Source organism: Magnusiomyces paraingens, assembly GCF_902498895.1.
Source record: "Magnusiomyces paraingens strain CBS 517.90 genome assembly, contig: contig5, whole genome shotgun sequence".
In the NCBI taxonomy this organism is placed as follows: domain Eukaryota; kingdom Fungi; phylum Ascomycota; class Dipodascomycetes; order Dipodascales; family Dipodascaceae; genus Magnusiomyces; species Magnusiomyces paraingens.
In genome coordinates this window covers 1,855,295-1,881,205 of record NW_022474071.1, presented here as the reverse complement: position 1 = coordinate 1,881,205, position 25,911 = coordinate 1,855,295, and the positions used below count along the sequence as shown (strand labels likewise).

The 25,911-nt window shown below is 33.8% G+C and overlaps 7 protein-coding genes across 7 annotated transcripts; 3 read left to right on the top strand and 4 right to left on the bottom strand.

The window, feature by feature from the left end:
* Positions 1-6,341: 6,341 nt before the first annotated feature.
* On the bottom strand, positions 6,342-7,187 carry SAPINGB_P006245 (uncharacterized protein; the record flags this gene model as incomplete). The annotated part of the gene is made up of 1 exon (XM_032000956.1): positions 6,342-7,187. One exon carries the CDS (start codon positions 7,185-7,187, stop codon positions 6,342-6,344), a length of 846 nt encoding a protein of 281 aa, XP_031856847.1.
* A 2,405-nt stretch (positions 7,188-9,592) lies between these two features.
* On the top strand, positions 9,593-12,163 carry SAPINGB_P006244 (uncharacterized protein; the record flags this gene model as incomplete). Its single annotated transcript, XM_032000955.1, has 1 exon — positions 9,593-12,163. The coding sequence occupies one exon, from the start codon at positions 9,593-9,595 to the stop codon at positions 12,161-12,163; it is 2,571 nt and encodes an 856-aa protein (XP_031856846.1).
* A 191-nt stretch (positions 12,164-12,354) lies between these two features.
* SAPINGB_P006243 (uncharacterized protein) lies at positions 12,355-14,483 on the bottom strand (the record flags this gene model as incomplete). Its single annotated transcript, XM_032000954.1, has 4 exons — positions 12,355-13,511; positions 13,602-13,857; positions 14,293-14,333; positions 14,480-14,483. 4 exons carry the CDS (start codon positions 14,481-14,483, stop codon positions 12,355-12,357), a joined length of 1,458 nt encoding a protein of 485 aa, XP_031856845.1.
* Positions 14,484-15,826: 1,343 nt separating this feature from the next.
* SAPINGB_P006242 (uncharacterized protein) lies at positions 15,827-16,477 on the bottom strand (the record flags this gene model as incomplete). The annotated part of the gene is made up of 1 exon (XM_032000953.1): positions 15,827-16,477. The coding sequence occupies one exon, from the start codon at positions 16,475-16,477 to the stop codon at positions 15,827-15,829; it is 651 nt and encodes a 216-aa protein (XP_031856844.1).
* A 380-nt stretch (positions 16,478-16,857) lies between these two features.
* Positions 16,858-18,168, top strand: SAPINGB_P006241 (uncharacterized protein; the record flags this gene model as incomplete). The annotated part of the gene is made up of 1 exon (XM_032000952.1): positions 16,858-18,168. One exon carries the CDS (start codon positions 16,858-16,860, stop codon positions 18,166-18,168), a length of 1,311 nt encoding a protein of 436 aa, XP_031856843.1.
* A 485-nt stretch (positions 18,169-18,653) lies between these two features.
* Positions 18,654-23,567, bottom strand: SAPINGB_P006240 (uncharacterized protein; the record flags this gene model as incomplete). The annotated part of the gene is made up of 2 exons (XM_032000951.1): positions 18,654-22,099; positions 22,478-23,567. 2 exons carry the CDS (start codon positions 23,565-23,567, stop codon positions 18,654-18,656), a joined length of 4,536 nt encoding a protein of 1,511 aa, XP_031856842.1.
* A 1,006-nt stretch (positions 23,568-24,573) lies between these two features.
* SAPINGB_P006239 (uncharacterized protein) lies at positions 24,574-25,719 on the top strand (the record flags this gene model as incomplete). The annotated part of the gene is made up of 1 exon (XM_032000950.1): positions 24,574-25,719. One exon carries the CDS (start codon positions 24,574-24,576, stop codon positions 25,717-25,719), a length of 1,146 nt encoding a protein of 381 aa, XP_031856841.1.
* Between the last annotated feature and the right edge of the window lie 192 nt (positions 25,720-25,911).

The following is a 25,911-nucleotide window of genomic DNA, read 5'->3' as shown; positions in this document are numbered from 1 at the left end:
TACTTTTTTTTATATTATTTCACAAAAAGGTGTTGTTTCCATGTCAATCCAATTGCTTTTAAATTGCTATTATTACCAACTTACACGACTCAACCCACCTGACATGAAGTGGTTTCCAGCCTTAGGAGATGTGAATTTTTTGTGTCGATATAATGAATTTTTCTTTTTAATTATTGGATATTGTCCAAGTAATAGAAGTTGCCGATGAACGGGTACATAAGCAGTGTTATCATTACTGATTTCTTTCTTGCAATGGCCTTTCAACTACAATTCCCACAAGAAGATTCACAGACTTTTATAATTGGAATAAAACAATTTTAATATTTATTCATTAAACATATGCATGTATCTATAATACTTTGAACGATAATATACTTGCCTGATTTTGGTTTTAGTCTGGGTAGGTATCCCAACCTCGCGGAAAGTTCATTCTGACTTTGTCTTAGTCGTGTCAAATGGCTACAGCAAGACATGATACTTAGAAAAAAGCTGAAGAATAAGACTCAAAATTTGAATTGAAAAAAGAATATATAGACTGATAAGTTTTTGAAATCTGGTTCTGTTGTTTGATTATCGTTTATCATGGTGTGTTTAAGGTCACAGAAAAAGAAAAAGAGTTGTATTAAAAATTTCTTTAAATATTTTGGCATTGTAACTACAGCTTTATGTAAGTCAAACAAATAATAAATAAGTAGATTTAGTTTGAAATAGATTAAAAAGATCAACTTTTTTAAAAAAAAAAAAAAAAGAAAAACACTGTTAATGTCCAAGTTACGTTACTAATGGTAACTTTAGATTACTTAGAGTATTCTTATCATTAAATTTACTTACCTATGGTAGGTTTTAATATATTTTTGATAACTTATAACTTAACCCTAACCACGGGGGAATCTATCGATTTTCAAAAAATGGTCGATTTTTGCCATTTTTGAAACTTTCCAAAATCAAAAATTTCAAATTTGTCTTTTTGTTATAAAAAGTATATCAAAATGTAGCCCCAATTATGGAAAAACTAATGGTATAGTTATTTAATCAATTGAATAATTCTGGAGTGAGTAATTGAAGTTGTTCAATGCCTAAAAAAAATTACACTACGTTACTCTAAGTAACAATATTATTTACTAGTAAGTTAAAGGCTTACTCAAAGTTACAATATTATAGGTCTGGTAACATATTTTTTAAAACCTAACCACGGGAGGAATTCATCGATTTTTAAAAAATAGCTGATTTTTGCCATTTTTGAGACTTTCCAAAATCGAAAATTTCAAATTTGTCTTTTTGTTATAAAAAGTATATCAAAATGTAGCCCTAATTATAACAAAACTAATGGTATAGGTTTTTAATCAATTGAATAATGCTAGATTGAGTTATTGAAGCTTTTCAAAACCAAAAAAAAATTAGGTTAAGTTATTACTGGTAACATAATTGATTATTGGTAAGTCACTACTTACTATGGGTAACCAAATACAGCGTTTGGGAAGTATTAAAAAATCCCTAACCACGGGTGGAATCCATCGATTTTCAGAAAGTGGCTGATTTTTGGACTTTTTCATAATGTCAAAAATATTTTTCACAAAATACAAAGCTTTATTGGTATTGTTAGATGCGAAATCTTCTAAGGATCATTTTGGTATAATCAAAACTGTGATTGGAAGAAATTTAAGGGAGATATTTGAGATTTTGGTGGGAACTGTAAAAATTGAAATATGATTTTTGAATATTTTTTTTGTCAGGTTATTTTAAAAGCTTAAAATCAAGAAATTTAAAAGGTTGATTAGTTTTTTTATAAATATAAATTGATAGAGAATAAGTTCAGATACAATATAAGGTATATCAGACATGAAATATTTAGACGGTATTGCAATTTTAATGATGATGGGGTCTAGGTCGATACCAAAGCAACTACTAGATTTCATTAATCTTAATGAAAAAAAATAATGACTTAAATTCATTTAAACTACTTATTTGATATATTCTTTTCAATCATTTGTTTGTTTTCAACATATAATCAATTAAATAATTACTCATGTATTTTTTTAAACCCAGTTGTTAAAAGATGTTTAGTTTTGTAAAGAAATTAAATTTCAACGGTAAACAATGTACGATTCTTTTGATATTAATTTTAAACATTAATTTATATTTATTAATTACATTAAAGTTTCATTGCTTTATATTTTTATAGCAGAGCAAAAGTCAGAGATTAATACATTTTATGCACTCTTTATATCATTCATTGAGCATCTACAATTACATACTTTCTAGTCAACAATATTTTGGTGGTCCAACTACTATAATCTGGTGGGTTTTGGTAACATTGTTCCTCATAAGAAAAAAAAAATAATTCTAATCATCAAAGTAGATGAGCAATAATTAGAGATAAGATCGACAATTATTATTGCAACGACCGACAGAATCTTATTTTTGAATCAAGTTCCAAGATATGACAAGTGCTAATAATTGTTATTTGAAATTTGGTACTGTAGGTGGTGGTATTATATGCACGTCTTCTAAGCGTCGTCGGAAAAACTTTAACCAAAATGCATATATGGATATGGAAATCGCGGTAGTATGACCTAGTTTAAATAAGCCGTTTGGTGTGTTGTTCTTTGTCAACGGTAACAAGACAGAGTTTAACGAAAATGGTTGGCGACAAGCCCACCATAAGCAGCAACATCGGGTATCCGTCTAGATATCAAGCAGACAGCACTGAACAGTTGTTCATGATAAAGCAATTAAATTTTCCTACAATATCAAGATGAAATAAATAACAATTCCAATAAAAAATTGTTTAAATGTTAGAGTGAAACGTCATGACAAAAGTTGTTAAAGAATCCATGATTTTGGTCAACAGAAAGATTTTCAGAATGTAAATCTAATACACGGTGATACAATCAATGGATTGAAGAGTCAACATTTCATTACCAGAAACGTATATAATCAGTATTAATAGTTTAATTTGAGATTGTGACGGGTTATGAAAACCATTGAGGCTGTCTTTTTTTTTTTATCATATGGTTATGATGTTATTTTATACCTGAATTGAAAGCGATTAAAACGAATTTCAAAATGGTAAAATGGAAAAATGGTAGTTTGAAACAGTTAAAACAGTTGAAAAAGTTGATTATCAATTTAAGGTAACAATGAAGTAAACGAGTGAGTGGGTGAGTGAGTAAGGGTATTTGAAATTTTGTAACATTCATTAATTAATGAGAGGTATAGTATGAGAAATTAAATGAGCAATAAAACAAAAAATAATTTAAACAGTTAAAAATCTTCCCAAAGTTGAAGTAAATGAGGAGTTAATAGGTTTATGGCCAATTTAAGAGGATTCTTAAGTTTGAGAAATATTGAATTGAGTATGAAAAACTAAAGGACTAGAATTAAGTGTTGAGAAATCAAATAAAAATAATTTAATGAATCGAACTAAAAGAAACATTAAAAGTAAACATTATATTTATTTGACAAAAAAGTAATTGTGATATTTGTTTTGTTTAAAATGGTTTGAACTTGAGAAAGTAGATTCCTGGTAAAATGAATCATGAAGAAGCTTTCAAAGGATTGTTTTTGATAGGAAAAAAAATGAATTAGAATAATATTTAAGTGAGAGGTAATGTGTATGGTGAAAGGGAAGGAAATGAGAAAAAACTGACATGCTAAAGAAGGAAAAAAAAAAAAAAAAAAAAAAAAAAGGATGAGAATTTGGACATGGAAGACCCTGGACACACCTCATACTGGTAAGTTACATAATAATTACCTAATACCACATATATAGATTGCATTAGACATTTTATGGAAAAGAAGAAGAAGAAGAATAAATACTGCATAAAAAGTACAATTTGTTATTTAAATTATATTTCAAATATTGATTTTAAATTTAAATAGGAAAATAATTGATTTTAAATTTAAATAGGAAAATAATTAATTTTTATATTTTTATTTCATTTTAATTTTTGTTTTCATGACCTTTTTGAAAAAGCATGAACACCTAGCCGATCTTTTCAATTTGAAGATATCAGTCCATCTTCGTTTTTTTTTTTTTTTTTCTTTCTTTCTCTTTCGCGGAAAGCCTTATATCCGCAGTTTAACAAGCTGGTTTACTTTTTGTGGTAAGACAATTCCATTATTATCTGTTAAATACTTAAGAGTAAACAAAACTTTTAAGAATATAAATCAAATGGTATATAAAGTCAATGAAAGTTTGATGTTTTTTTTTTTTTTATTTTTTATTTTTTAAAAGAATGAATTTCCCTTTTACACTCAAAACTTTTTTTTTAAAAAAAAATACAATTATTGGGGAAAGACAAATGAAAGAAGAAAACTTGAACAATACATATTAACTGGATTCAAAAAAAAGTTCAGCAACAACAACAACAATTTTACTAGACAGCTAACCAGTCATTATTCAACTATACAATAGCATATACTAGGAACGACAAAAAATAAGCTTTAAAGTCAGAATGACGATTGATTAATTTATACCGTTTAGAATTCATATAAATTTTTTTTTTTTTCCATTGGCACAAGTGAAATTAAAAGTAGAATAACAGTTTTTATTTATTTGGTTTCATTTAAAGACTCACCCTCCTCCCCTCACTTGATTATAAAAAAAAAGAGATATCAGACAATTGTTTTGTCTCTTTTACTGGTTAAAAAACAAACAAAGATGATTATGATTATTCTTTGAATAAAAGTTTCCCCCCACCACTCTCTCTCTTTAGGTCAAAAAAAACCAAGAAAAAGAGAAAATGGAGGAGTGAGAAAAGATACTTTTTAAAAACCAAAGTTGAGGGGAAATTCAAGGATGATCAGGTAAAGAGGGGTGTGGAAAAAAAAATTAAATGAAAGTTGTTCTAAGTAAGTACTTGAATTGTTTTAATTGATTGTAATGACGTAGAGAAACAAGTGTAACCAGAATAATGAAGATAAAATAAAATAAAATAAAATAAAAAAAAAACTCTACACTTGAGGAATTGTTAACATATTTGTGTTTGTGTAAGTTGAATTTTTTATTTTCAAATATATATATATATATATATATATATATATATATATATATATAAGCAAATGTTTTTGTGGTAAAAGGTGAATAGAGAGAAGTATGAAAAATGTCATTAACACTCCAAAAGCCATTAATAATTATTAAAAAAAAAAAAGAAAAAAAACCATAGCAATTATCATTTTTTATTTTCTAGTTTAGTACGTCAATGAGTTTATTTTATTTCAAATTGGGTATTTTCTTATTTTTTTTATTTTTTTTTTTGCTTTAAATATTTCAATAACAGCTTTCGATATTTTCAAACTTTCAATGACTACTGGTGTTAGTGTTACTACGTACATTCCAAAAAAAAAAAAAAAAAAAAAAAAAACTATTTCTATCACTAATAATCACTAATAATCAGTAATACAAATAAATAAATAATTTTTTTTAATCATCAATCCGAGGCCCATCTCCAAAGAATTCTCACAAGGCCCTTTTTTTTTTTATTTTATTTTTTTTATTTTATTTTAATTTTTATTTTAAATCGGAACGAATCCCATTTGGGGAATAAATAAAAAAAAATAGGCATTAAAAAGTTCCTTTGTGCCGAAACCTTCACGTGACTTATAAGTACTAATTGCCGAACTAACAAAAAAAAAAAAAAAAAAAAAACTGTTTGCCGTCTGCCACTAACAAAAAAAAAAAAAATACCAAGACATTTTATTTTATTTTATTTTATTTTATTTTATTTTATTTTATTTTATTTTATTTTATTTTATTTTATTTTATTTTATTTTATTTTATTTTATTTTATTTTATTTTATTTTATTTTATTTTATTTTATTTTATTTTATTTATTTATTTATTTAATTTTTATTTATTTATTTGTTAATTTTTTTTATTTAATCACAAATAAAAATATTGATTGATTAAATAATAATTTAAATAGAAAGGTATTTCCAAAGTATTTTTCAATATATTTCTAATTTTCAACAATCACTTTCAATAGTTTAAAAAAAAAAATCCACCCAAATACCTTTCTTCTTCTCCCCCCTTCCCCCCCCCCTTGTATTGTCCTATTCTTCATACTTCCGAAACAATATAAGATAGTAGGTGCCTTTTCTCAATTCTATTTGTGGGGGGATCCGTCCGATTGTATCCCCAGTAGCAACCTGGGGTAATACGTTATACGGGGAAAGTAGACTGGCGGGATTCTGTTAATCGTCAAAGTTTATTTTTATTTTTATTTTTTAAAATTTTTATTTTTTTCAATTAACATTAAATAAATTATGAAAAAAATTTATTATTTTTTTTTTTTTTTAAATACAAAACAAAATACAAAAAAAAAAGTTATTAACCAAATTTAAGGGTGTTCATCATCAACAACCTTTTCACGTCCAGTGACAGTTGAAGGCATGAGAAGAACAGGAGGAACGAAAAGAGCGTTTTCATTAGTAGCCAGACCTTCATAAATGATGTAAAATCCAAAGCAAGATGTGATGATACCAAAAACACCAGCAGCTTTGGTGAGATGGTCAGCAGCAACAACGCTTGCAGAGTAAGCAAGCTTTGATGCACAGAGGGTAGTATGTGTGAGGGCAACAAAGAACATCATAGTGCAAAGAACCCAAGTTGATCTGAAGGTAAGAATCCACATGATTGTAGAGAAAATTGAAAATGCCAAGAGAAGAAAGCCAACAAAGTTACTAAGTTCACCTGTAGAAGAATAAGAAGAGGAAATTCCAAAGACATCGACGATAATCATAGAGTAAGAAAACCAAAAGCCAGCAAAGGAAGAAAGAAGGGTTCCAGCCCAAGCATTTTCCAAAGCAATACACCACATGCCAGCAACCAACTCAATAAGACCAGCATAAAAGAGAGCGATACCAAACATTCCTTGACCGTTAGAGACGCCACGGGCATTAAGGTTGACAAGAGACATGATAAAGACTGGGATACAGAAGGATGCAACACCCATGGGGACTGGGTTACCAAACTTGTGAGTTGGAGCTTTTGAAAAACCTGGGTTGAGGTAACCTTCAAATGCTCTCATGAATTCATCCTTATGGAAGGTCATTCCTCCTAATTGGACATGGGTGTCAGATGTGAGGACTCTGCAGATACCTTGAGAAGAGGCGATAAAGTCATGGTTTGGGTGTGGAGAGATATGGTATTCTTCGTTTGTAGATGAGAGCTTTGATTCGGACATTGTGAATGGGTAGTATGTAAGTATATATATGTATATATTAGATTAGGTTAGGATTATTGTTGAATTAGAATTAATAAAAAATGATAATGAAAGTATTAAAAAAAAAGAAGAAGAAGAAAATGATGGAGAAAAGAAAAAAAAAAAAAAACCGGGGGAGAATCTGGGGGATTTTTATATGAGTTTGGAAGAGAAAGGTTAAAATGGATGTATAGGATTTGAGGGGAAACTTTTTTTTTTTTTTTTTTTTTTTTATACAATGTAGTAAAATTTTTATTTTTATTTTTATTTATTTATTTTTTTTTTTTGGCCCTATATTAAATAGTATTTGACATCCCCTGGAATTTATTTAAGTGACAGTTTTTTTTTTCTTTTGAAAAAAGTTTTTTTTTTTGTTTTAAAAAGTACATATATATATATATATAGGTCTATATGATGATGATTGCTGATTTTCTGGGGTTATTTCAGATTAGAATGAATTGACCAAAACCTGGGTATGTAGACTGGAGTTTCGCCAGTCTTGAAAGTTGGCCCTTTTTTTTTTTTTTTTTTTTTTTATTTTATTTTAAAATTTTTTTTTTTTTTTAATTCTTATGTAGAATTGAATGAAAAAAAAAAAGCAAATAAAAAATAAAATCCGCGGGGTAAAGAATAAAATTATTTTTTTTATATTTTTTATATTTATTTATTTCCTTTTTGGGAAGAAATTAAAAAAAAAAAAAGGAATGTCAACAATGTTACATGACTTTTTTTTTTTTTTTTTGGGTACAGGTATCCGTTAAAAGATGGGAAAAAAAATAGTATAAAATAATAGTATAAAATAATAGTATAAAATAATAGAATAAATAAATAAAAAAAATAAATGAATTTAAAAATTTAAAAAGAAAAAGAAAAAGAAAAAAAGAAAAAAAAAAAGAGAAAGGGCCTTAAAGTGGGGATTAAATGAATAGAATAATAGAATAATAATAGAAATAACTGTGATTGTATATTTATATAAACAAATAATTGATGTTATATACTTTTGACTTTACGGAATAAACAAAAAACAAAAAGTTCCCTTTTAATTTATTATTATAATAAAAATAATAATAATAATAATAATAACAATAATAATAATAATAATAATAATAATAATTATAATTATAAGCAGTACAAAAAATAATCCGGTCATAAAAGATAGATAGGCTGACCGTCAGAATAGATACGTCAACCATTTCTATTAAAGAAAAAAAAATGTAGAAAAAAAAAAAAAAATAAAAGATTTTTTTTTTCTTCTTCTTCTTATTCTTATTCTATTTGTTTTTAAACAATTTGGATTGGCAGATGGATGTTTTTTTATTTTATTTTATTTTATTTTTTTTGGTTTACGAATCTATATATATATATATATATATATTAAAGAGAATAAATAAAAAATAAAAAATAAATAATTTAAAATCTGGGGAAGCACTTGAGTGGAAAGCCAAGAGAAATAAAATAAATAAATAAATAAATAAAATAAAATAAATAAAATAAAATAAAATAAATCACCCACCCCCCCTCGGATTTAAAAAAAAAAAATCACTTTATAGAGGGTTTTTCCGGAGTGTTGATGATAATAAATTTTTTTTTTTTTTTATTTCTTGTGAATTTCCAATAGAAATTTATAAATTTCTAATAAAAAAATATGTGTGGGGAAATATTTGAGGAGAATATATAAATTAGGAAACATTGAATATTATTCTTTAATTAATATATATAAAATTTTTAAAAATTTATATTAAGTATTTAAAATAAATACTAAAATAATTAATTATAACTAAATAACTTTAATTTATCTTATCGGGTACATGTACCTTCTTGTTAAAAAAAAAAAAAAAACTTTGCGGGGACCCATCCGGAACTTTTTTTTTTTTTTTCCCCCAACTATTGGTGAGTGTGATTGAGTTTAAAAGTATTAAATAAAATGAGTGGGAGGGGGGCAAAGAAAGAAAGAAAGAAAGAATGAAAGAAATCAATAATTATTATTTTTATATCGATTACTACATAGTTATAGTTATGAAAATTTAGTTATTTATTTCTTTAAAAAAATAAAAGTGGAGATTCTTTAAAAAAAAAAAATTCTTTGAAATCCTTTGAAATCCTTTGAAATCCTTTGAAATCCTTTGAAATCCTTTGAAATTCTTTTTATTTAAATAAATTTATAAAAAAAAAAAAAATGCAAGTAGACATATTATATAATGAGCCGCATAATGCCAAAATAAGTAACACTATAATATAACCCCTCCATCCAAAATTTTCACAACCACCAAAAAAAAAAAAAAAAAAAAAACTCCCATCAAAAAATCATCACCAGCATTCATTCATTCATTTAAATCAATTCAATCTATTCAATCTATTCAATCTATTCAATCTATTCATTCCAACTTATGTCCGCCCGAAGAACTCAACGATCTTTTTCCTCAACACGACGTAGTACAAGTGCAGACGCTTCAGATTACGCATCCCCTCCAACTCATTCCTCTAATAGTAATAGTAATAATAATAATAATAATACCCCTCTTTCTTCTTTCTCACCACAACAACCACTACTACCATCATCCTCTACAATTCCTCGCGCTCACTCTCCACAACGTAGAGCTCCAGGGTCTGCCCCTGCATCTCTTCCACCTGTCCCCTCTTCTTCTATATATAAAGATCCATCATTAAACATGCCCTTATCTTCTTCTTCTTCTTCTTCTTCTTCTTCTTCATCTTCTACTTCTTCTACAAATGTATCCTCATCAACCCCCCCAGACGAGCTCCCAGCTCTCGGTGGACCTGGGTTCGGTCTCTGGCGTGCCATTGCAGGTGAACTCCAAAAATTGGCAAGTGCAGCCACTGAACGTGCTGCAAAAAATATAGCTGTCGATGAAAGCCCGCTGGCTGGGCTACTAGCTGTTTACGATGTAGCAGGTGCTCGTGTTCTAGACGACTATCTTGCACAAACTCTTCGTGAGCGTAAATCAGCAACAGCAACAAAAACAGTCACCTCAGCAGGAGTAGGAGTAGGAGCAGGAGCAGGAGCAGGAGCAGGAGCAGGAGCAGGAGCAGGAGCAGGAGCAGGAGCAGGAGCAGGAGCAGGAGCAGGAGCAGGAGCAGGAGCAGGAGCAGGAGCAGGAGCAGGAGCAGGAGCAGGAGCAGGAGCAGGAGCAGGAGCAGGAGCAGGAGCAGGAGCAGGAGCAGGAGCAACAGGTACTGCAAACCGCAATGCAGGTGTAAGACGCACCAAGCGCGGAATTAAAAAACGCGTGGTAGTGCCAGATGACGAAGATGACGAGAATGGTACAAAGGATGATTTGGACAATGATGACGGTGGACTTACAGCTGCTGAAGATGCGTCTTCGTCGAACGATGGTGATGAGATTGTTAATGGAGACGATGAAGAGGAAGCTATTTTAAAAGCTACCCAAACAGAGGCTGGAGCACTTGGACGGGCATACCGTGAAGCTCGTGCAGCTGTAGCTGCAGAGAAAAAAACAATAGAAGAAGTTTTAGAGTCTCTCCAAAGACTGGTCCCGGACTCTGCAGTGGCGGCCATGCGACCTGGGGCTACAGCAGCACGACTACGACGGGTAGCACGTACTGGTCCATCAGGATTAGTAGGATCAACATCAACTACAACTACAACTACAACTACAACAGTAGCGTTAACAGCAACAGCAGCAGCAACAGCAGGTTCAACTTCTGGTGAAGTTATGAGTACTGATGGTGGGTCGAAGAAGAAAAAGGATGAAGATGAAGTTATGACAGGAACCACTGGGTCTTCCAGTGCTAATATTCAAAGCACAGGTACTGGGACAACTCCAGGAACAACGACGCGTAAACGACGCGCGACTGAAGATAGCTTTGAGAGTGGAGCAGGGTCTGCTCGGAATGCGAAACGCAGTAGAGCAATGTCAATGGCATCATCATCATCATCATTGTCATCTTCAAATAATACAACAACAGCAGCAACATCAACAGAATTATCTGGAGTGTTTGGAGTCCCGTTATCGGGTACCAGGTCTGGGTCTGCAAGCGATACATCGTCACCGTCTCCTGCAGCAACTGCAACTTCTTCAAACAACGGTGTAGTCCCTACTCAACAACAACACCACCAACAACAACAACAACAACAGCAACAGCAACAGCAACAACAACAACAACAACAACAACAACAACAACAACAACAACAACAACAACAACAACAACAACAACAACAACAACAACAGCAACAGCAACAGCAACAGCAACAGCAACAGCAACAGCAACAGCAACAGCAACAGCAACAGCAACAGCAACAGCAACAGCAACAGCAACAGCAACAGCAACAGCAACAGCAACAGCAACAGCAACAGCAACAGCAACAGCAACAGCAACAGCAACAGCAACAATCTTCCAGCGGTTCTGTTTTATCTTCGTCATTGCCCACGTCATCTTCATCTTCATCTTCATCAACAACAACAACAACAACAACTTCCAACACATCTTTGCAACAATTGGCACCACCAACAACTGCATTTTCGATTGACCAGTACCACCGTGCTGTGTTTAACGGGTTCCCAGACCGAGCTCTTCCGATTGGGTCACAGGTAGCTTTACGGTTACGCAAGACTCGTGCAACTTCTGAGGAAGAATGGATCCAATGCGCAGTGACTAAGATTTATAACGATGGAGTCAAATATGAAGTTCGAGACCCAGAACCTGATGAAAATGGGAATCCTGGACAATCTTATAAAGCTAACCCAAGAGATTTATTGCCAATCCCAGAAACTCAAACACAAATTGCACAATTACCTCTTTACCCAGTCGGATCTCAGGTTCTAGCTCGGTACCCGGAAACAACAACCTTTTACCGGGCCGAAGTTATGGGAACAACTAAGCGTGATGCAAGGTACCGACTTAAGTTTGAGGGTGAGGAAGAAGAAAATAAGGAACAAGAAGTTGAACGGCGGCTGGTTCTGCCGATCCGAAAGTGAAAATTTACGAAAGCAAGAAATTGAGAAATTGAGAAATAAAGAAAGAATATAAATAAATATTTATAAATAGATTAATGATTGGGAAATTTTTTTTTCTTCTTCTTCAAATTATATAAAACAACAAGAGCATCACGTATATATATATATATATATTCACACACACAAACACACAACATAAAGATCAATCAATCCTAAGACTCAGGAGCTGAAGTAGCAACAGGAGAGGCATCAGGAATGACAGTGTCAACGGGCTCACCAGCAAAGCCATTTGTTGAGGGTGCAGAAACAACACTGGCAGGAGCCGAGGGAGTTGCGACTGGAGTGACTACAGAAGAGCCATTGCCTGCAGCAGTGGTAGCAGCAGAGGAAGTAGAGTCTGGGTAAGTTGCAAAGGAAATGACCAAGGGTCTATTGCCATAGACATAACCATTAAGCTTTTCAATAGCAATATGGGCTGAGGCAGGGGTATCAAACTGAACAACACCAGAGCCTGCAGAGCGACCACTGGGCTCAAGCTGAATCTCAGCACGTGACACAGAGGCTACAGACTGGAAAAGTTCAACAAGGTCTTGGTCGGTGGTAGCCCAAGGCAAGTTGGAGACAAAAATGGTGTCATTGACCTGGCCATTACCCGAAACACCATCTGTAAAGGGGCTGCGCTTGACAGGGCCATTGTAGTTGGCAAACCCTGAAGAGGAGGAGGAGGGAGGTGAGGAGGAGGAAGAGTGGTGGGGCAGCAGGGAGTTGCCACTTGGGTTGTTGTTGTTGTTATTATTATTGTGGTGGTGGTGGTCTGAGGAGCGAGGGGGGTAAGGACGGGATCCAGGTCTTGCACCAGGACGGTAGAAACGGTCGAGACGGACCTCAAGGGGTCTTCCATTAAACTCGTAACCATTGAGACGGGCAATTGCATTGTCAGCATCAGCTGCAGTGTCAAAGAGGACGACACCAGTACCCTTTGAGCGACCCTGGGATTGAAAGACATCTGCATGAAGAACGGCACCTGCAATTTGAAACAAGCTCTTAAGTTCTTTCCAAGTGACAGAAAAGGGAATGTTTGAAACATAGACCTGGGTTGGTTCTGAGGAAGAAGCTGAGGAAGAAGAGACTGAAGAGGAAGAGGCCAAATGGGAACGTCGGTCATGGCCATAAGAGGGGCGGGCAGCAGGAGCCTTATTTTCAGATTCTCTATCTTCACGAACAAAGATGGATCTGCCATTGATTGATTGGTTGGAGAGGACTTCAATGGCGCGTTTTGCTTCTTGAGGGGTAGCATATTCAACAATACCGCAACCCTTGGATTTGCCATTAGGGAGGGTAAGAACATCAGCGTTGATGACTTCACCGGCTGTAAAAGAGAAAGAAAGAAAATAAAAATGTTAGTTAATGAATATTATTAAAATAATAATAAAAATAATAATAATAGAATTAGACATACCTTGTCTCATAAAGTCTTTAAGTTCGCCCCACTTGACATTGTAGGCGAGGTTACCAACGTAGACGCGGCGGTCTTGAGAGGAAGAAGATTGTTGAGATGACATGTTGTTGTTATTATTATTATTATTGTAATAGGATGATGATGATGAAGAATCTTCCTTGAAACGTCTACTAAATCTATCGCCTTGATGGTAGTCGTTATAAGATCTACTACGAGAATCGTCTGGCGAGAATGATCTTGAGCGCCGTCTTGGTGACTAAAAAACAAAAAACAAAAAACAAAAACGGGGAAGGTTTGTTGTTAGTTGGGTTGGTTGGTTGGTTAAAAGAAGAGTTTTTCTTTTAAAAAAAATTGGTGGTGGTGCGTGAGAATTTTTTTTTTTTATTTTATTTTATTTTATTTTTTTTTTTTTTTTGGTGGTTGTAATGATAGTTGTAATAGTTGTAGTTGTTTTGGTGGTGGTGGTGGTGGTGGTGGTAATGGTGGTAATAGAGATGGTGGCGCCAATAAGGTAAGTAGACGGTTGGTTGGTTATGTGGGTTAGGGCTTTCCAATTTATTTTTTTATTTTTAATAATGGTGGTAGTGAATAAAAAAAATAAATAAAATCTCACAATAGCCGGGTAACTTTTTAAAATAAAAAAATTCATAAATAAAAAAAAAAAAAAAAAAAAAAATCATAAAAAACTTACTCTGCGATAGGAGCGGTCAGAGCCGTGGTGGCGATACGTAGCTATTAAAAAAAAAAAAACAACAACAGACAACCAAATGTTAGTATATAAAATGAAATCTTAAAATGAAATATAAAATGAAATGAAATAAAATATATATATCAACTAGATTATTAATGATAAAAAAATAAATAAATAAAAAACATACACATGATGATAATAATAATAATAAAAAATGATAATAATAATAATTGATGGTATCTAAAATTAAAAAGTTAGTTAGTTAGTCAATCAATCAGAGACCATAGAAAAAAAATGGTATTAATTAAAATAATAATAATAATAATAATAATAATAATAATAATAATAATAATAATAGTAATAGTAATAGTAGTAGTAATAATAAATAGTAAAATAGTAGTTGATTTGGTTTAGCAAAAGAGTATGAAATGGAACAAAAAAATAGAAAGGGTCTCTTCAAAAAAAATTTTTTTTTTTTTTTGATATGATGACTCTAGACCATGTATTGATTTATTGATTGATAGATAGATTGATCCCTTCTTTTGTAAAATGTTTTCATTAGATTGATTGAGTGATTGATTGATTGATCATTTATTTCCCTTCATGTTTTCCTTTTTTTTTTTTTTTTTTTTTCCAAATGGCCCCCATTCCTTCCATAATCAAACCAGCAGCAACTCTATCCATCTATCCATCTATCCATTCATCCAACCAACCATCCAACCATCCATTAATTCATTTATCTATCCATCCATTTGTATAGGAATATCCCCCAAAATCTTTCCCTCATAATAAATAAATAAATAGAAAAAAAAAAGAGCCCATCCCTAATTTTCAATCAAATCTCTTCAATAGTAAAAAAATAAAATCCCCCCTTCCCCTTATCTGTAAATCAAATATCAAATATCAAATATCTTCAATAGTAAAAGCCCTTTCTTTAAAATCAAATATATTCAATCTCAACCCTTCTTCATTTATTCATTTATTCATTCATTTTAATTTTTTTTTTGTCTTGCACCCCCCAGCTACTCATCTTTCATTCTTTCATTCATTCATTCATTCTTTCATTCATTCATCAAACAAACAAACAAACAAATAAAAAACTCACTTAGTTTTTCTTTCCAATAAAAAAATCTAAGGATTCCCTTAAATTCGATACACTTCAATAATTACTGCTGCCGTTGCTGCTGCTGCTGCTGCTGCTGCTGCTGCTGTTGATTCTGAGTCTGATTCTGATTCAGCTTTTGCTACTACTGTATGGTCCAAAACAAAGTCTTCTTTTATTCCTCCCCCTGCAAACTCTTTTTTTTTTATAAAAAAAAAAACTAAAATATCACATGACTTGAATATTCCCTTTTAGGCAACACTTACAAAAACCTCAAATATTCAGATATTCAGATATTCAAATATTCAAATTTCAAATTATTTCTTTCTTTCTTTCTTTTTTTTTTTTTTTTTCCCTTAAACAATACAATACAATACAATACAATATAAAATTCAACTCAATTCAATTCAATTTATCCCATTCAATTCTAATCTACTGAAACTGCGCTCGTAACCGCTCAGATAACTTGCCACGTGCAAACTGATATGCACTCAAAAGTCCCTGTTCAGATAACTCAATGTTAGACAAACTTGTTGCCTCAGCTGTAGGAGCCCTAGATACCCGCGATTCCAAAACTGCAGGATTAACCTCCAACACAACCCCAGAGTCAATAGCTTCATCCACAACAAGTGACAACAAATCATAATTCTCCAATAACGCTCGCTTATCAACTGCCACCCGAACCAAGTGTGCAAGTGCATCATGAATTCCAGCCAGTGCCTGATACAACAAAACTTCATTCTCATCAACACCATTCCCAACAACATACAATGTCACATCAGCAACTTGTTTGTATGCAACCACACAATCCTCATACAGTACAACATCAGCACCCTGCTTATAAGTCTTCTTAAATAATCCTTGCTCAAACGTTCGCTGCTCCTTCACAACCTGAGCAAGATCAGTGGTTGTTTGATGGTGTGGACCAGTCTCGCTCTTGGGTTCCGAGGCTGCAGCTGTCTTGCCAACCGGCGCAATGGCACTAGAATCGTGTGGGGCTCGGTAATACTTGGCAAACACGCGCTTGCCCTCATTGTCCAGAATCAGAAATGCCTTGACGGCGTATAGCGACATTTCAAACATGGTGGGGATTTTTGGTAATGTTATTAATGTTATTAATGTTGTTTATGTTGTTGATGTTATATGTTTGTTTATGTGTTGGTATTTAAAGTATTGTGTAGGTGGTAGGAAAGCCCCGAAGCCTTTTTTTTAAAACGCCAGAGTGTTTATACTTACTTGGCTTTCTAAAGACAGGGTAACACTCCTTCTTTAAACCATCAAAATTATTTTAACTTATTTTAATTTTAATTTTAATTAATTTTAAAATAAGTTAAAATAAATTTTTTATTTAAATTTAAATTTAAATTTGAATTTTAAATTAAATAAATTAAAAAAAAAAAAAATTAATTCCTTACCAAACCTCCAAAAAAAAAAAAACTCGGCCTTCCAACAATCCAACCCAAATGGACTCCAAACCAACAACCTCTGAGTCCGACTTTTTTTTCGCTCTCCTACGTATCGCAACTGCTCAGATATTTCGTGCAGCTGGTATTGAGCGATGCCCTCCCACAGTCCTAGATACTGCCACAGACCTTGTTCGTCGTCATTTACTTTTATTAGCCACAGAGTCTACTACATTTGCATCTCTTGCAGGTCGTTCTCTCGTTGCTATTCCAGACTTAGCTCAGGCTTTTCAAACAACAGGTTCTGTTCATCCCTATGTGACTCTTGATCTTTCTGATGCAGCTCCCGATTTTTACCGAGATGCAGAACGGAAAAGACTTAAAGCTAATGTCAATGAAGAACCAGATGCTGCAAAACGAGCAGAATGGCTTACTCATGTTACTGCTGAAAGACAACGAGACTCGTGCGTGGCTGGATTTGTGGCACTTGTAGATTGGGCAAAAGGAAGTGCGGCAGCTACTATTCGTGCAGTAGCTCATGGAGCCTCAAGTAACGCAGATCCACAGCAAGCCAATAAGCTTTGCAAAGAACCTTCTGCATCTAACGAAGATTCTTCTTCCACAAATACCCTACAGAATACTACTAATACAAATACAAATACAAATGCTACTTCTTCTACTACTACAACAACAACAACAGCTACAGCTACGGCTACAGCCACTACTAATACAGCCAATAATAATACCCAACCTAATGCCATCTCTATAAACACAACTACCCCGAACCCTGACGCGTCGCTGGCGGCGCTCACAACCCCGGCATCTCCACCTACTGACTTACCTGCCACAGGAGCAGCCTCAGGTACAACCACAAGTAATTCTTCTGGAGTTTCTATTTCTTCAGACGACTGGCTACGGACCATGCTTGCACGGCATGGTAGTATGCGTGTTGGTCATGAGACCCGATTAGCTTCTACAGTTCTTGCACGGTCATTAGTTCGACGACCGCCTACACCTGATCATAATGAAAATCATAAAAGTCCTAAGCGACGACGACATAATTATGAAGAAGAAGAAGAGGAAGAGGAAGAAGAGGAAGAGGAAGGAAATCATAAACGTAATAAAGAACATCATGAAGAAGAATATGAAGACCGAAAATATAATGATAATGGGGATGATAAGTATGATGATGAGAATGATGATGACGACTTGGGAAATCGAAATCGAAATCGAAATCGAAATTATAAAGATTTGCCAGATAACCCGTCAAGACTCACAATATATGGCGGGCCACCCACTCTAGAACTAGCCAGTGCATCTCTCCATTCCTCTTCTTCTAAACGCAAAAAGCATTCTATAGCTACAAGTTAATTTAGTTATTATTATTATTATTATTATTATTATTATTATTATTATTATTATTATTATTATTATTATTATTATTATTATTATTATTATTATTATTATTATTATTATTATTATTATTATTATTATTATTATTATTATTATTATTATTATTATTATTATTATTATTATTATTATTATTATTATTATTATTATTATTATTATTATTATTATTATTATTATTATTATCATTATTATCATTATTATCATTATTATCATTATTATCATTATTATCATTATTATCATTATTATCATTATTATCATTATTATCATTATTATCATTATTATCATTATTATCATTATTATCATTATTATCATTATTATAATTATAGTATTAAAAGTACAAAACATTAGTTTATTTTTTTTTTCTTTTCTCTTTTTTTTTATCATGTATAATCCAAGGTTTCTTTTTTTTTTTTTTTTTTTTTTTTTCTTGATCATCATCATCATCATCATTTTGCCTCATCACTATTGCCATCTTCAGCACTCGTTCCATTATTGCTGCTACTAACTGTCTGCTGTACAGCAACTAGTCCGCCATCAGTCCCTGCAGGTCCCTCTCTTGCCACAGTCACAACTGCACTCGAGACCGGCATTGCACTGCCTTGACTTGTCCGGTATTGTTCGATTCGTGCAAAAATCTCCTTTGAAGGTAAATTCCCAACACTAGTCGTAGTAGTAGCTCCACCTCCAATACCCCCAGTGCTATTTCCACTCTCTTCATTCATCCCAAACTCTCCATGAAGAATATCAAGCACCTCGGCAGGCACCTTGGCAAACCGATCATACTCCCGAATAAGTGTATTGACTGCTTCAATCGACAAAAAGTATCCTTCAGATGAGTCTGTCTGCCCATTCTCTCGCTTCCGCGTATACAAAATATTAGGCGTAATCACAGTAGACAAGTTATGAATGTCCATCTTTGACCCAGACTCTTCGTCAATATGTGAAAACGAAGCAGTCCAAAACAAAAAGTAAAAAAGCACCTCCATCACATCTCGGTGTGCTCCAGGAAGAATGCAACATCCCAAGTGCATCACCCGGACCCGCTCTTCAACATCAACAATCTCTTGTGAATTCACCCACAGCTTCTGCAGTTTAAATGTCATTAGCGAGTCAGGAAGCTCTCTCAAGTACCGCTTAAACAGTGCCGCCAACTGAATCGGATTTTCGTCAGTAAACAGCCCAGCATAATCTGGGTTATTATCCACCATTGTCGCAAGTTCCTTCGATCGTCGAATATTACCATTTTTCCGGAAAACACCCTCAACACTCATATCCATTTGTCGCATCGCCGAAATGCATTCATCCACAAATGCTGGAATCCGCAATGGATTGGGACCAACCCCAAAAATCGAATCAACTCCATACTGCTCAACTTGCTGCTCTAGCGAAACACCAAACACACCAGTCTTGCGTGGCCGCCGCTTGTCGTCTGCAGCAGATCGGTCATTCAGACTAAACGCTTTATTAAACTTGTCCCAAAGGCTAGGCGCCTTGCGCACTCCAATAACATCGCACAGCTCTTCCAGCGTATACCATGTAGAAACAAGAGGGTGCAACTGTGAAACTGCAATGTGTCGAACAATAAACAGTTCCTCTGGTGTCAAGTCTGACATAAACTTTTCAGTCACAGGCTTCTTTTCATGAACATCCTGTACAGGAACATCTTCATCCGTATTCATGTCTTGTCGTCGATGACGGTATGCATTAGGTCGCAACTCGCGTGCCTGCTCGGCAGCCACAATACGAGGGATATCATCAAGAATCAGCGATTTTTCACTCTTGAGCAAATCAGTGGTGCGATCCAACTGAGTGTATTCTCTGTTGATGGGATCTTCTTCAATCATTAACCGTCGCCGCCGGCTACCTGAACTAAACTTACGTCCACGGCTTTTAGAGAAACTGCTAGGTGGAGACGATTCCATTGGTACATTTTCCAAAATATTGTCTTCTTTTGCTTCAGGAACTCTTGAAGGAATTCCTTGATTGTGCATCTTAACTAGTTGCTGTGGGGATTGCTGCTGAGGACCAGGCAAAGAAGTAGACGAATCATTCTTCCCAAGTAACCCATGTTCACCATCGGGGATATCCAAAATGCGCGATCTGCGTGCGCGTCGGGAAGATTCAGAAAGCCGTTGGCTTAGCCGAGTTGATCGCAGCTTGCGAATGTCCTTTAGTGTAGTCATGTAATTATCTGCAGGTGGAGGAACAGCAGTAGTAGAGGTAGAAGTAACAGTATTGCCAGTTTTAGATGACTTGCCCTTTGAAGATGATGATGATGAACTTGTAGAAACCAAAGGAACAGAGTTGGAAGAACGTCGAGGACTCATAACTGGTCGTGAATCTTGAATGCGAAGAGGTGGAGGAGCAGTAACATTAGCAGCAGCAGCAGCAGCAGCGGCAGCAGCAGCAGCTTTATTAGCATCACGCTTGTCATACGATTTGAGAACCAGTCTCAACCTAGCCAAGGCAATCTTAACCAAGTAAATAAACTGGTTAAGCTTAGTCACCACCACAAAGTTGTCCAACGATTCCTCATCAGGCTTTAAACAACTTGTGCATACAACCACCTTTTCCTTTGTAAGGTAGCGCGCATCCTTGACGCATGAACCCAGGGGCTTATGACACTTACTGCAAGCCAAACAGTCTAAATGCCACAGCTTATTATCGTCCAAAACTGCACAATCGTCTTCTGTAGAGTCTTCACACGCTAGACACTTGTCATTAGCCTTTCCAGAAATGGACAGCGTTTCCAAGGGGTTTGCAGGAATTTGATCATGTGTAGCCACCTTGTCGAGGAAAATCGCCACCAAATTTCCTGGAGGGAAAGCCCGATCATATCGTAAAGAGTTGGACAATCCGTATCGAATGAGGAGCTTCAAGTAATGTGCCATACTGGTGACAGAGTCCAAGAGTTCATGTGAAATTCCAGATGTTTTAACGCTGCGGTCTCTACTCTTGGATAAAAGAGACATGAAGCTCACCACTTTTTTGCACAAAGTTTTGGGCTCCTTATAAAGCTGAGTAAAGCCAGCATTACGCACCGACTCAATCAGGTTTAAAAACTCTGGATCTTCATCAGCCAATTCTTCAGGAAGTGACTCGTCTATGCTTCTCAGAGCACTAAGCAGTGGATCGACATGAGCAATTAAAATGTCAATTGCAGAAAGTAACACTTCAATCTTAGCCACAAGTCGTGCAGTGGCTAGCAGAGCATCATTATATCTTGAAGAGGTTGCAAATTGAAGCATATCAGAAATGCATGCTGCTGTAGCTTCTTCATACCCACAGAGCACAGACCAAATATGGAAAGCCTTACGTTCAGCATCTTGTTCAGTTTGTAAAACCAACTCGCGGGTTTCAGGGTTTGGGGATTTGGGAGGCTCATTATCAAGAGGTTCCTTAGAGTCTTGATTATCGTAAACATGGAGACGTGTGGGGGAAATCATTACATTCCAAAACTTGTTAATCATATAACATTCTGGGTGCCATTGTTGTTCACGACCACCTCTGAAAAGTTCTACAAATTGTTTGAGAATTGCAGTTTTGCAACCCTCACACTTTGCAGCATAGAGAGTAGAATAGTGGTAACGACAGTAAATGCTATTTTCATGCTCATAATAACTGTCATCATTTCCAAAAACAGTTGAGCAGAGAGAACAGGTAAAATGTTCGACATGATACTTCTTGCCCAATGCGGTAATGTAAGACCCGCGGAGAGCACCATCGCATACACAACAGAGTAGATCTTGTCTTCCAAAATAATCATGTTCGCAGAGGGGGATGAGGTTATTTGTTTCTGGAATTTCCACAGGAGCCTCAACGGGGAAGAATTTTGCAGAACATTGTTTCCCGCAATCGTAGCAACAAAAGCATTCCATGTGGTAAATGCAACCTAAAGCACGCACAAAATGGCCTGGGATTGGTTGTTTGCACTTGAAGCAATATTTTGGTTGGCGTTTTGGCTTGTCGTTATTGTTGCTGGTGTTATTATTACTATTGTTGTTGTTACCATTATTATTATTATTATTATTACTGTTGTTGGTGTTGTTATTATTATTATTATTATTATTATTATTATTATTACTGTTGTTGTTGTTGGTGTTGTTGTTGTTGTTGTTATTGTTATTATTATTATTATTATTATTATTATTATTATTATTATTATTATTATTATTATTATTATTATTGTTGTTGTTGTTGTTGTTGTTGTTGTTGTTGTTTTTATTGCTGTTGGAGTTGCCTTCATCATCATCATCATCATCATCATCACCATCTAGGGGTCTACCATCAGTCACTACAGCCATACTTTTGTGGCGGTCAGCCGAGACCTGCACGGCTTCAGGGGGTAGTGATGATAAAGTTGTAGTAATAGAAGAGGTTGAAGATGGAGGTAGAGTTCCAGTAGAATCTTGAGCCAGGGTGATTGCAGAATTGGAAGTTTGAGGAGAAACAGATATGGATCGGTAAGGTCCAGAGTCTAAAGTAGTTGTAAGTGTATTGTCAGGGATAGCAGCAATAGCAGCAATAGCAGCAATAGCAGCTGAAGCAACAACAGTATTAGAACTATTTGTGGTAATTGTAGCATCCTCAGGTTTACGAAGTGAAAACCGACGATGGTACGAGTCCTGAGGACCACGAAGTTTTGGAGGTGGGTTCATTGGACATGAGTTTATGTTTGAAGAAGTAGAAGAAGAGTTAGAAGATGAGTTCGAAGAAGAGTTAAAAGATGATGATGAAGAAGAAGAAGATGAGGAGGAAGAAGATGAGGAAGGAACCACGTCTATAGGAGAATGCTGCTGGTCAATATGAGAGGAAGATGTATTATTATTATTATTATTATTATTATTATTGTGGAAAGGAGAAGGACGTGAAAAGTTTACTGCACGAGAAGCCTGAGAAGGTCTACTAGCAGAAAAAGAAGAAAAAGCTGGTTGGACTGGTTCTGCTGGAGTGTAAAAAGTTTCAGGAGAAGGCAGGCCACTGTAAGAATGAGCATGGTGGTGGTTGTGTTGATGTTGTTGATGAAGTTGGTGATGTTGGTGATGTTGGTGATGTTGGTGATTTTGGTGAAGAATGGTATTATTATTATGTTGGCAAGTATTTTGCTGGTTTGGTCGATTACATGCTGGAACAATAGGACCTGTACGAGAATGTTGATGTTGATGTTGATGATGATGAGGATGAAGATGTTGTTGTTGTTGTTGTTGTTGTTGTTGTTGATGATGAAGATGAGAGACTTGCTGGTTTATGGTAGCTGTGTTAAGACTAAGGGCTGGTCTTGATGGAGAGTGTGCTGGAGAGGCAGGAATAGAGCCTATTGGCAATTGCTGCAAAATCTTTTGAGAGTTATGGTTCATCATTATTATATGTTGTTGTTGTTGATGCTTGTTAAACTGGTTAACATTGTGGTGATGATATTGTTGTTGTTGTTGTTGTTGTTGTATTGGCTGTGCTTTTATTCTTTTTGTTATTATTGTTGAATGTAACGCTGGAGAATAAGAGTCGCGCGATAAAATTGAATTTGAATTTGAATTTGAAGAAGAAGATACCAGAGCTGAGTCTGGAGTAGCCACCGCAACTAAATCAGATGAGAGCGCAGACATGGCGGCTTTCTAATTAGATAGAGAAGGGGGTTATTTAGATTTTACAAGTATCAAAGTTATTTGTAGTTTTTTTTTTTGTTATTTTTAAAAAAAAAAAAAAAAAAAAAAATAAGAATTTTATTTTGTTTTTGGAAAAGTTGGTTTGGTTGGTTTGGTTGGTGGTAGTGGTGGTGGTGGTGGAGGTAGTAGTAGTAGTAGTAGTAGTAGTTGTTTTTATTATTATTATTTTAAATAAAATGTATGTGTTAAGTATTTAAATATAAAAAATAAAAAAAAAAAAAAATAAATATTTAGTTTTTTTTTTTTTTTTTTTGGGGGGAAGGAGTAGTAATATAATTATAATAATATTAAATAATAATAAATAGAAGGGGGATAAATGATGGGAGGGGTTGTTGTTGTTGTTGTTGTTTTTAATTTTTTTTTTTTTTTTTGGTGGTTTTGAAAAAAAAAAAAAAAAAAAAAAAAAAAAAGTTATTTTTAGGGGAATGGCAGTTTTTTTTTTTTTTTTTTTTTTTTTCCCTTAAAAATTCCTAAAAAAAGTAAAACGTCATGCTTTTTAATTTTCAAATCAAATCAAATAAAAAAAAAATATATATATATATATAAATATATAAACACACAAGAAGAGCCTCAAAAAAAATATTGTAACAAAAAAGTGTAATATAATATATATATATATATATAGATTAAATTAAAGTAAATCAAAAAATATAAATCAAAAAATATAAATCAAATCAACTAAAATCAACTAAAATCGATCGAAATGGCAAATCAACAACCATTTCGTTCATCAACCCCGATCTTTAGAGAAAAAGAATCAACATCTAATTCTAATTCTACTTCTACTTCTACTTCTAATTCTAATTCTAATTCTAATTCTACTTTAAAACCTCCAGGAAAAAGATCAACTTCTAGATATTCCATAAATAAACAATTGCCTGTTTTTGTAGATCCATCATCATTATCTTCTTTTTCTTCTTCTTCTTCTTCATCTCCAAAAATAGTAAATATTATAACCACCTCCAACATTACAAAACAACCCCAAACTAATCAAACTAATCAAACTAATCAAACTAATCAAACTAATCAAACTAATCAAACTAATCAAACTAATCAAACTAATCAAACTAATCAAACTAATCAAGCTAATCAAACTAATCAAACTAATCAAACTAATCAAAATAATCGAGTCTTTAAAGATCATAAAACTTCCCATAACAATACAAATAAATATCTAAAACAATCATCGTCCCCAATCTTTCAACAAAAGCAAAATATTTTAATTAGTTCCAAGAAACTTCCAATTTTTAAACCAACTGATAAGATACTACAACCTACATCAAAACTTCCCATCTCTTCTTCTTCTTCTTCTTCATCTTCATCTTCATCTTCATCTTCATTATCATTATCAGTATCTTCTTCCTCTTCCTCTTCCTCTCTCTTTCACTCTCCTTCTCCTAAAAAATCATGGTCAGGACACGTCCCTCTAGGTCTCTCAGACTATATCCATGCTGCTGTTTCTGACATTGTCCATGCCACAGAATCAAAACATGCCCAGCTAACAGCCCCAGAAACTCCACTTGAAACTCAATCACGCTGTGACCGCCAAATGCTTCGTGAATTACATGCACAAAATATATTTGATGTCATTGTCCCTACTGATATCTTGGAAAAGTCTAAAGATATCTTTACAATCAAACAATCTATCAAACTTAACAGAAGGTCTTGGCGTGTGATTTTTGAAGAATCAGATACTCCAGTACTTCTTCTTGATGTTGCAAAAAAAATAACCCACCAGAAAAATCAAGAAATTTCTCCAGGAACTCTTATTCGAATTTCAGGTAAACCATATTATGAATCTGGCCCTATTTGTGCTTATGTACAGTGGGGGATAATTGCTGTTGATTAATTGAGTTGTAGTAGTTAATCATGGTTATGGTTATGGTTATGGTTATTGTAAATTTAAATTTATTTTTCTTGTTTTTTTTTTTTTTGGTGGGTTTTTTTTTTTTTTTTTTTTTTTTTTATCAGTGTGTTGTTGTCGTTGTCTGCTAGCCAGTGAAAAGTTTTTTATTTCAATAGTCACCAACAATTTCAATCT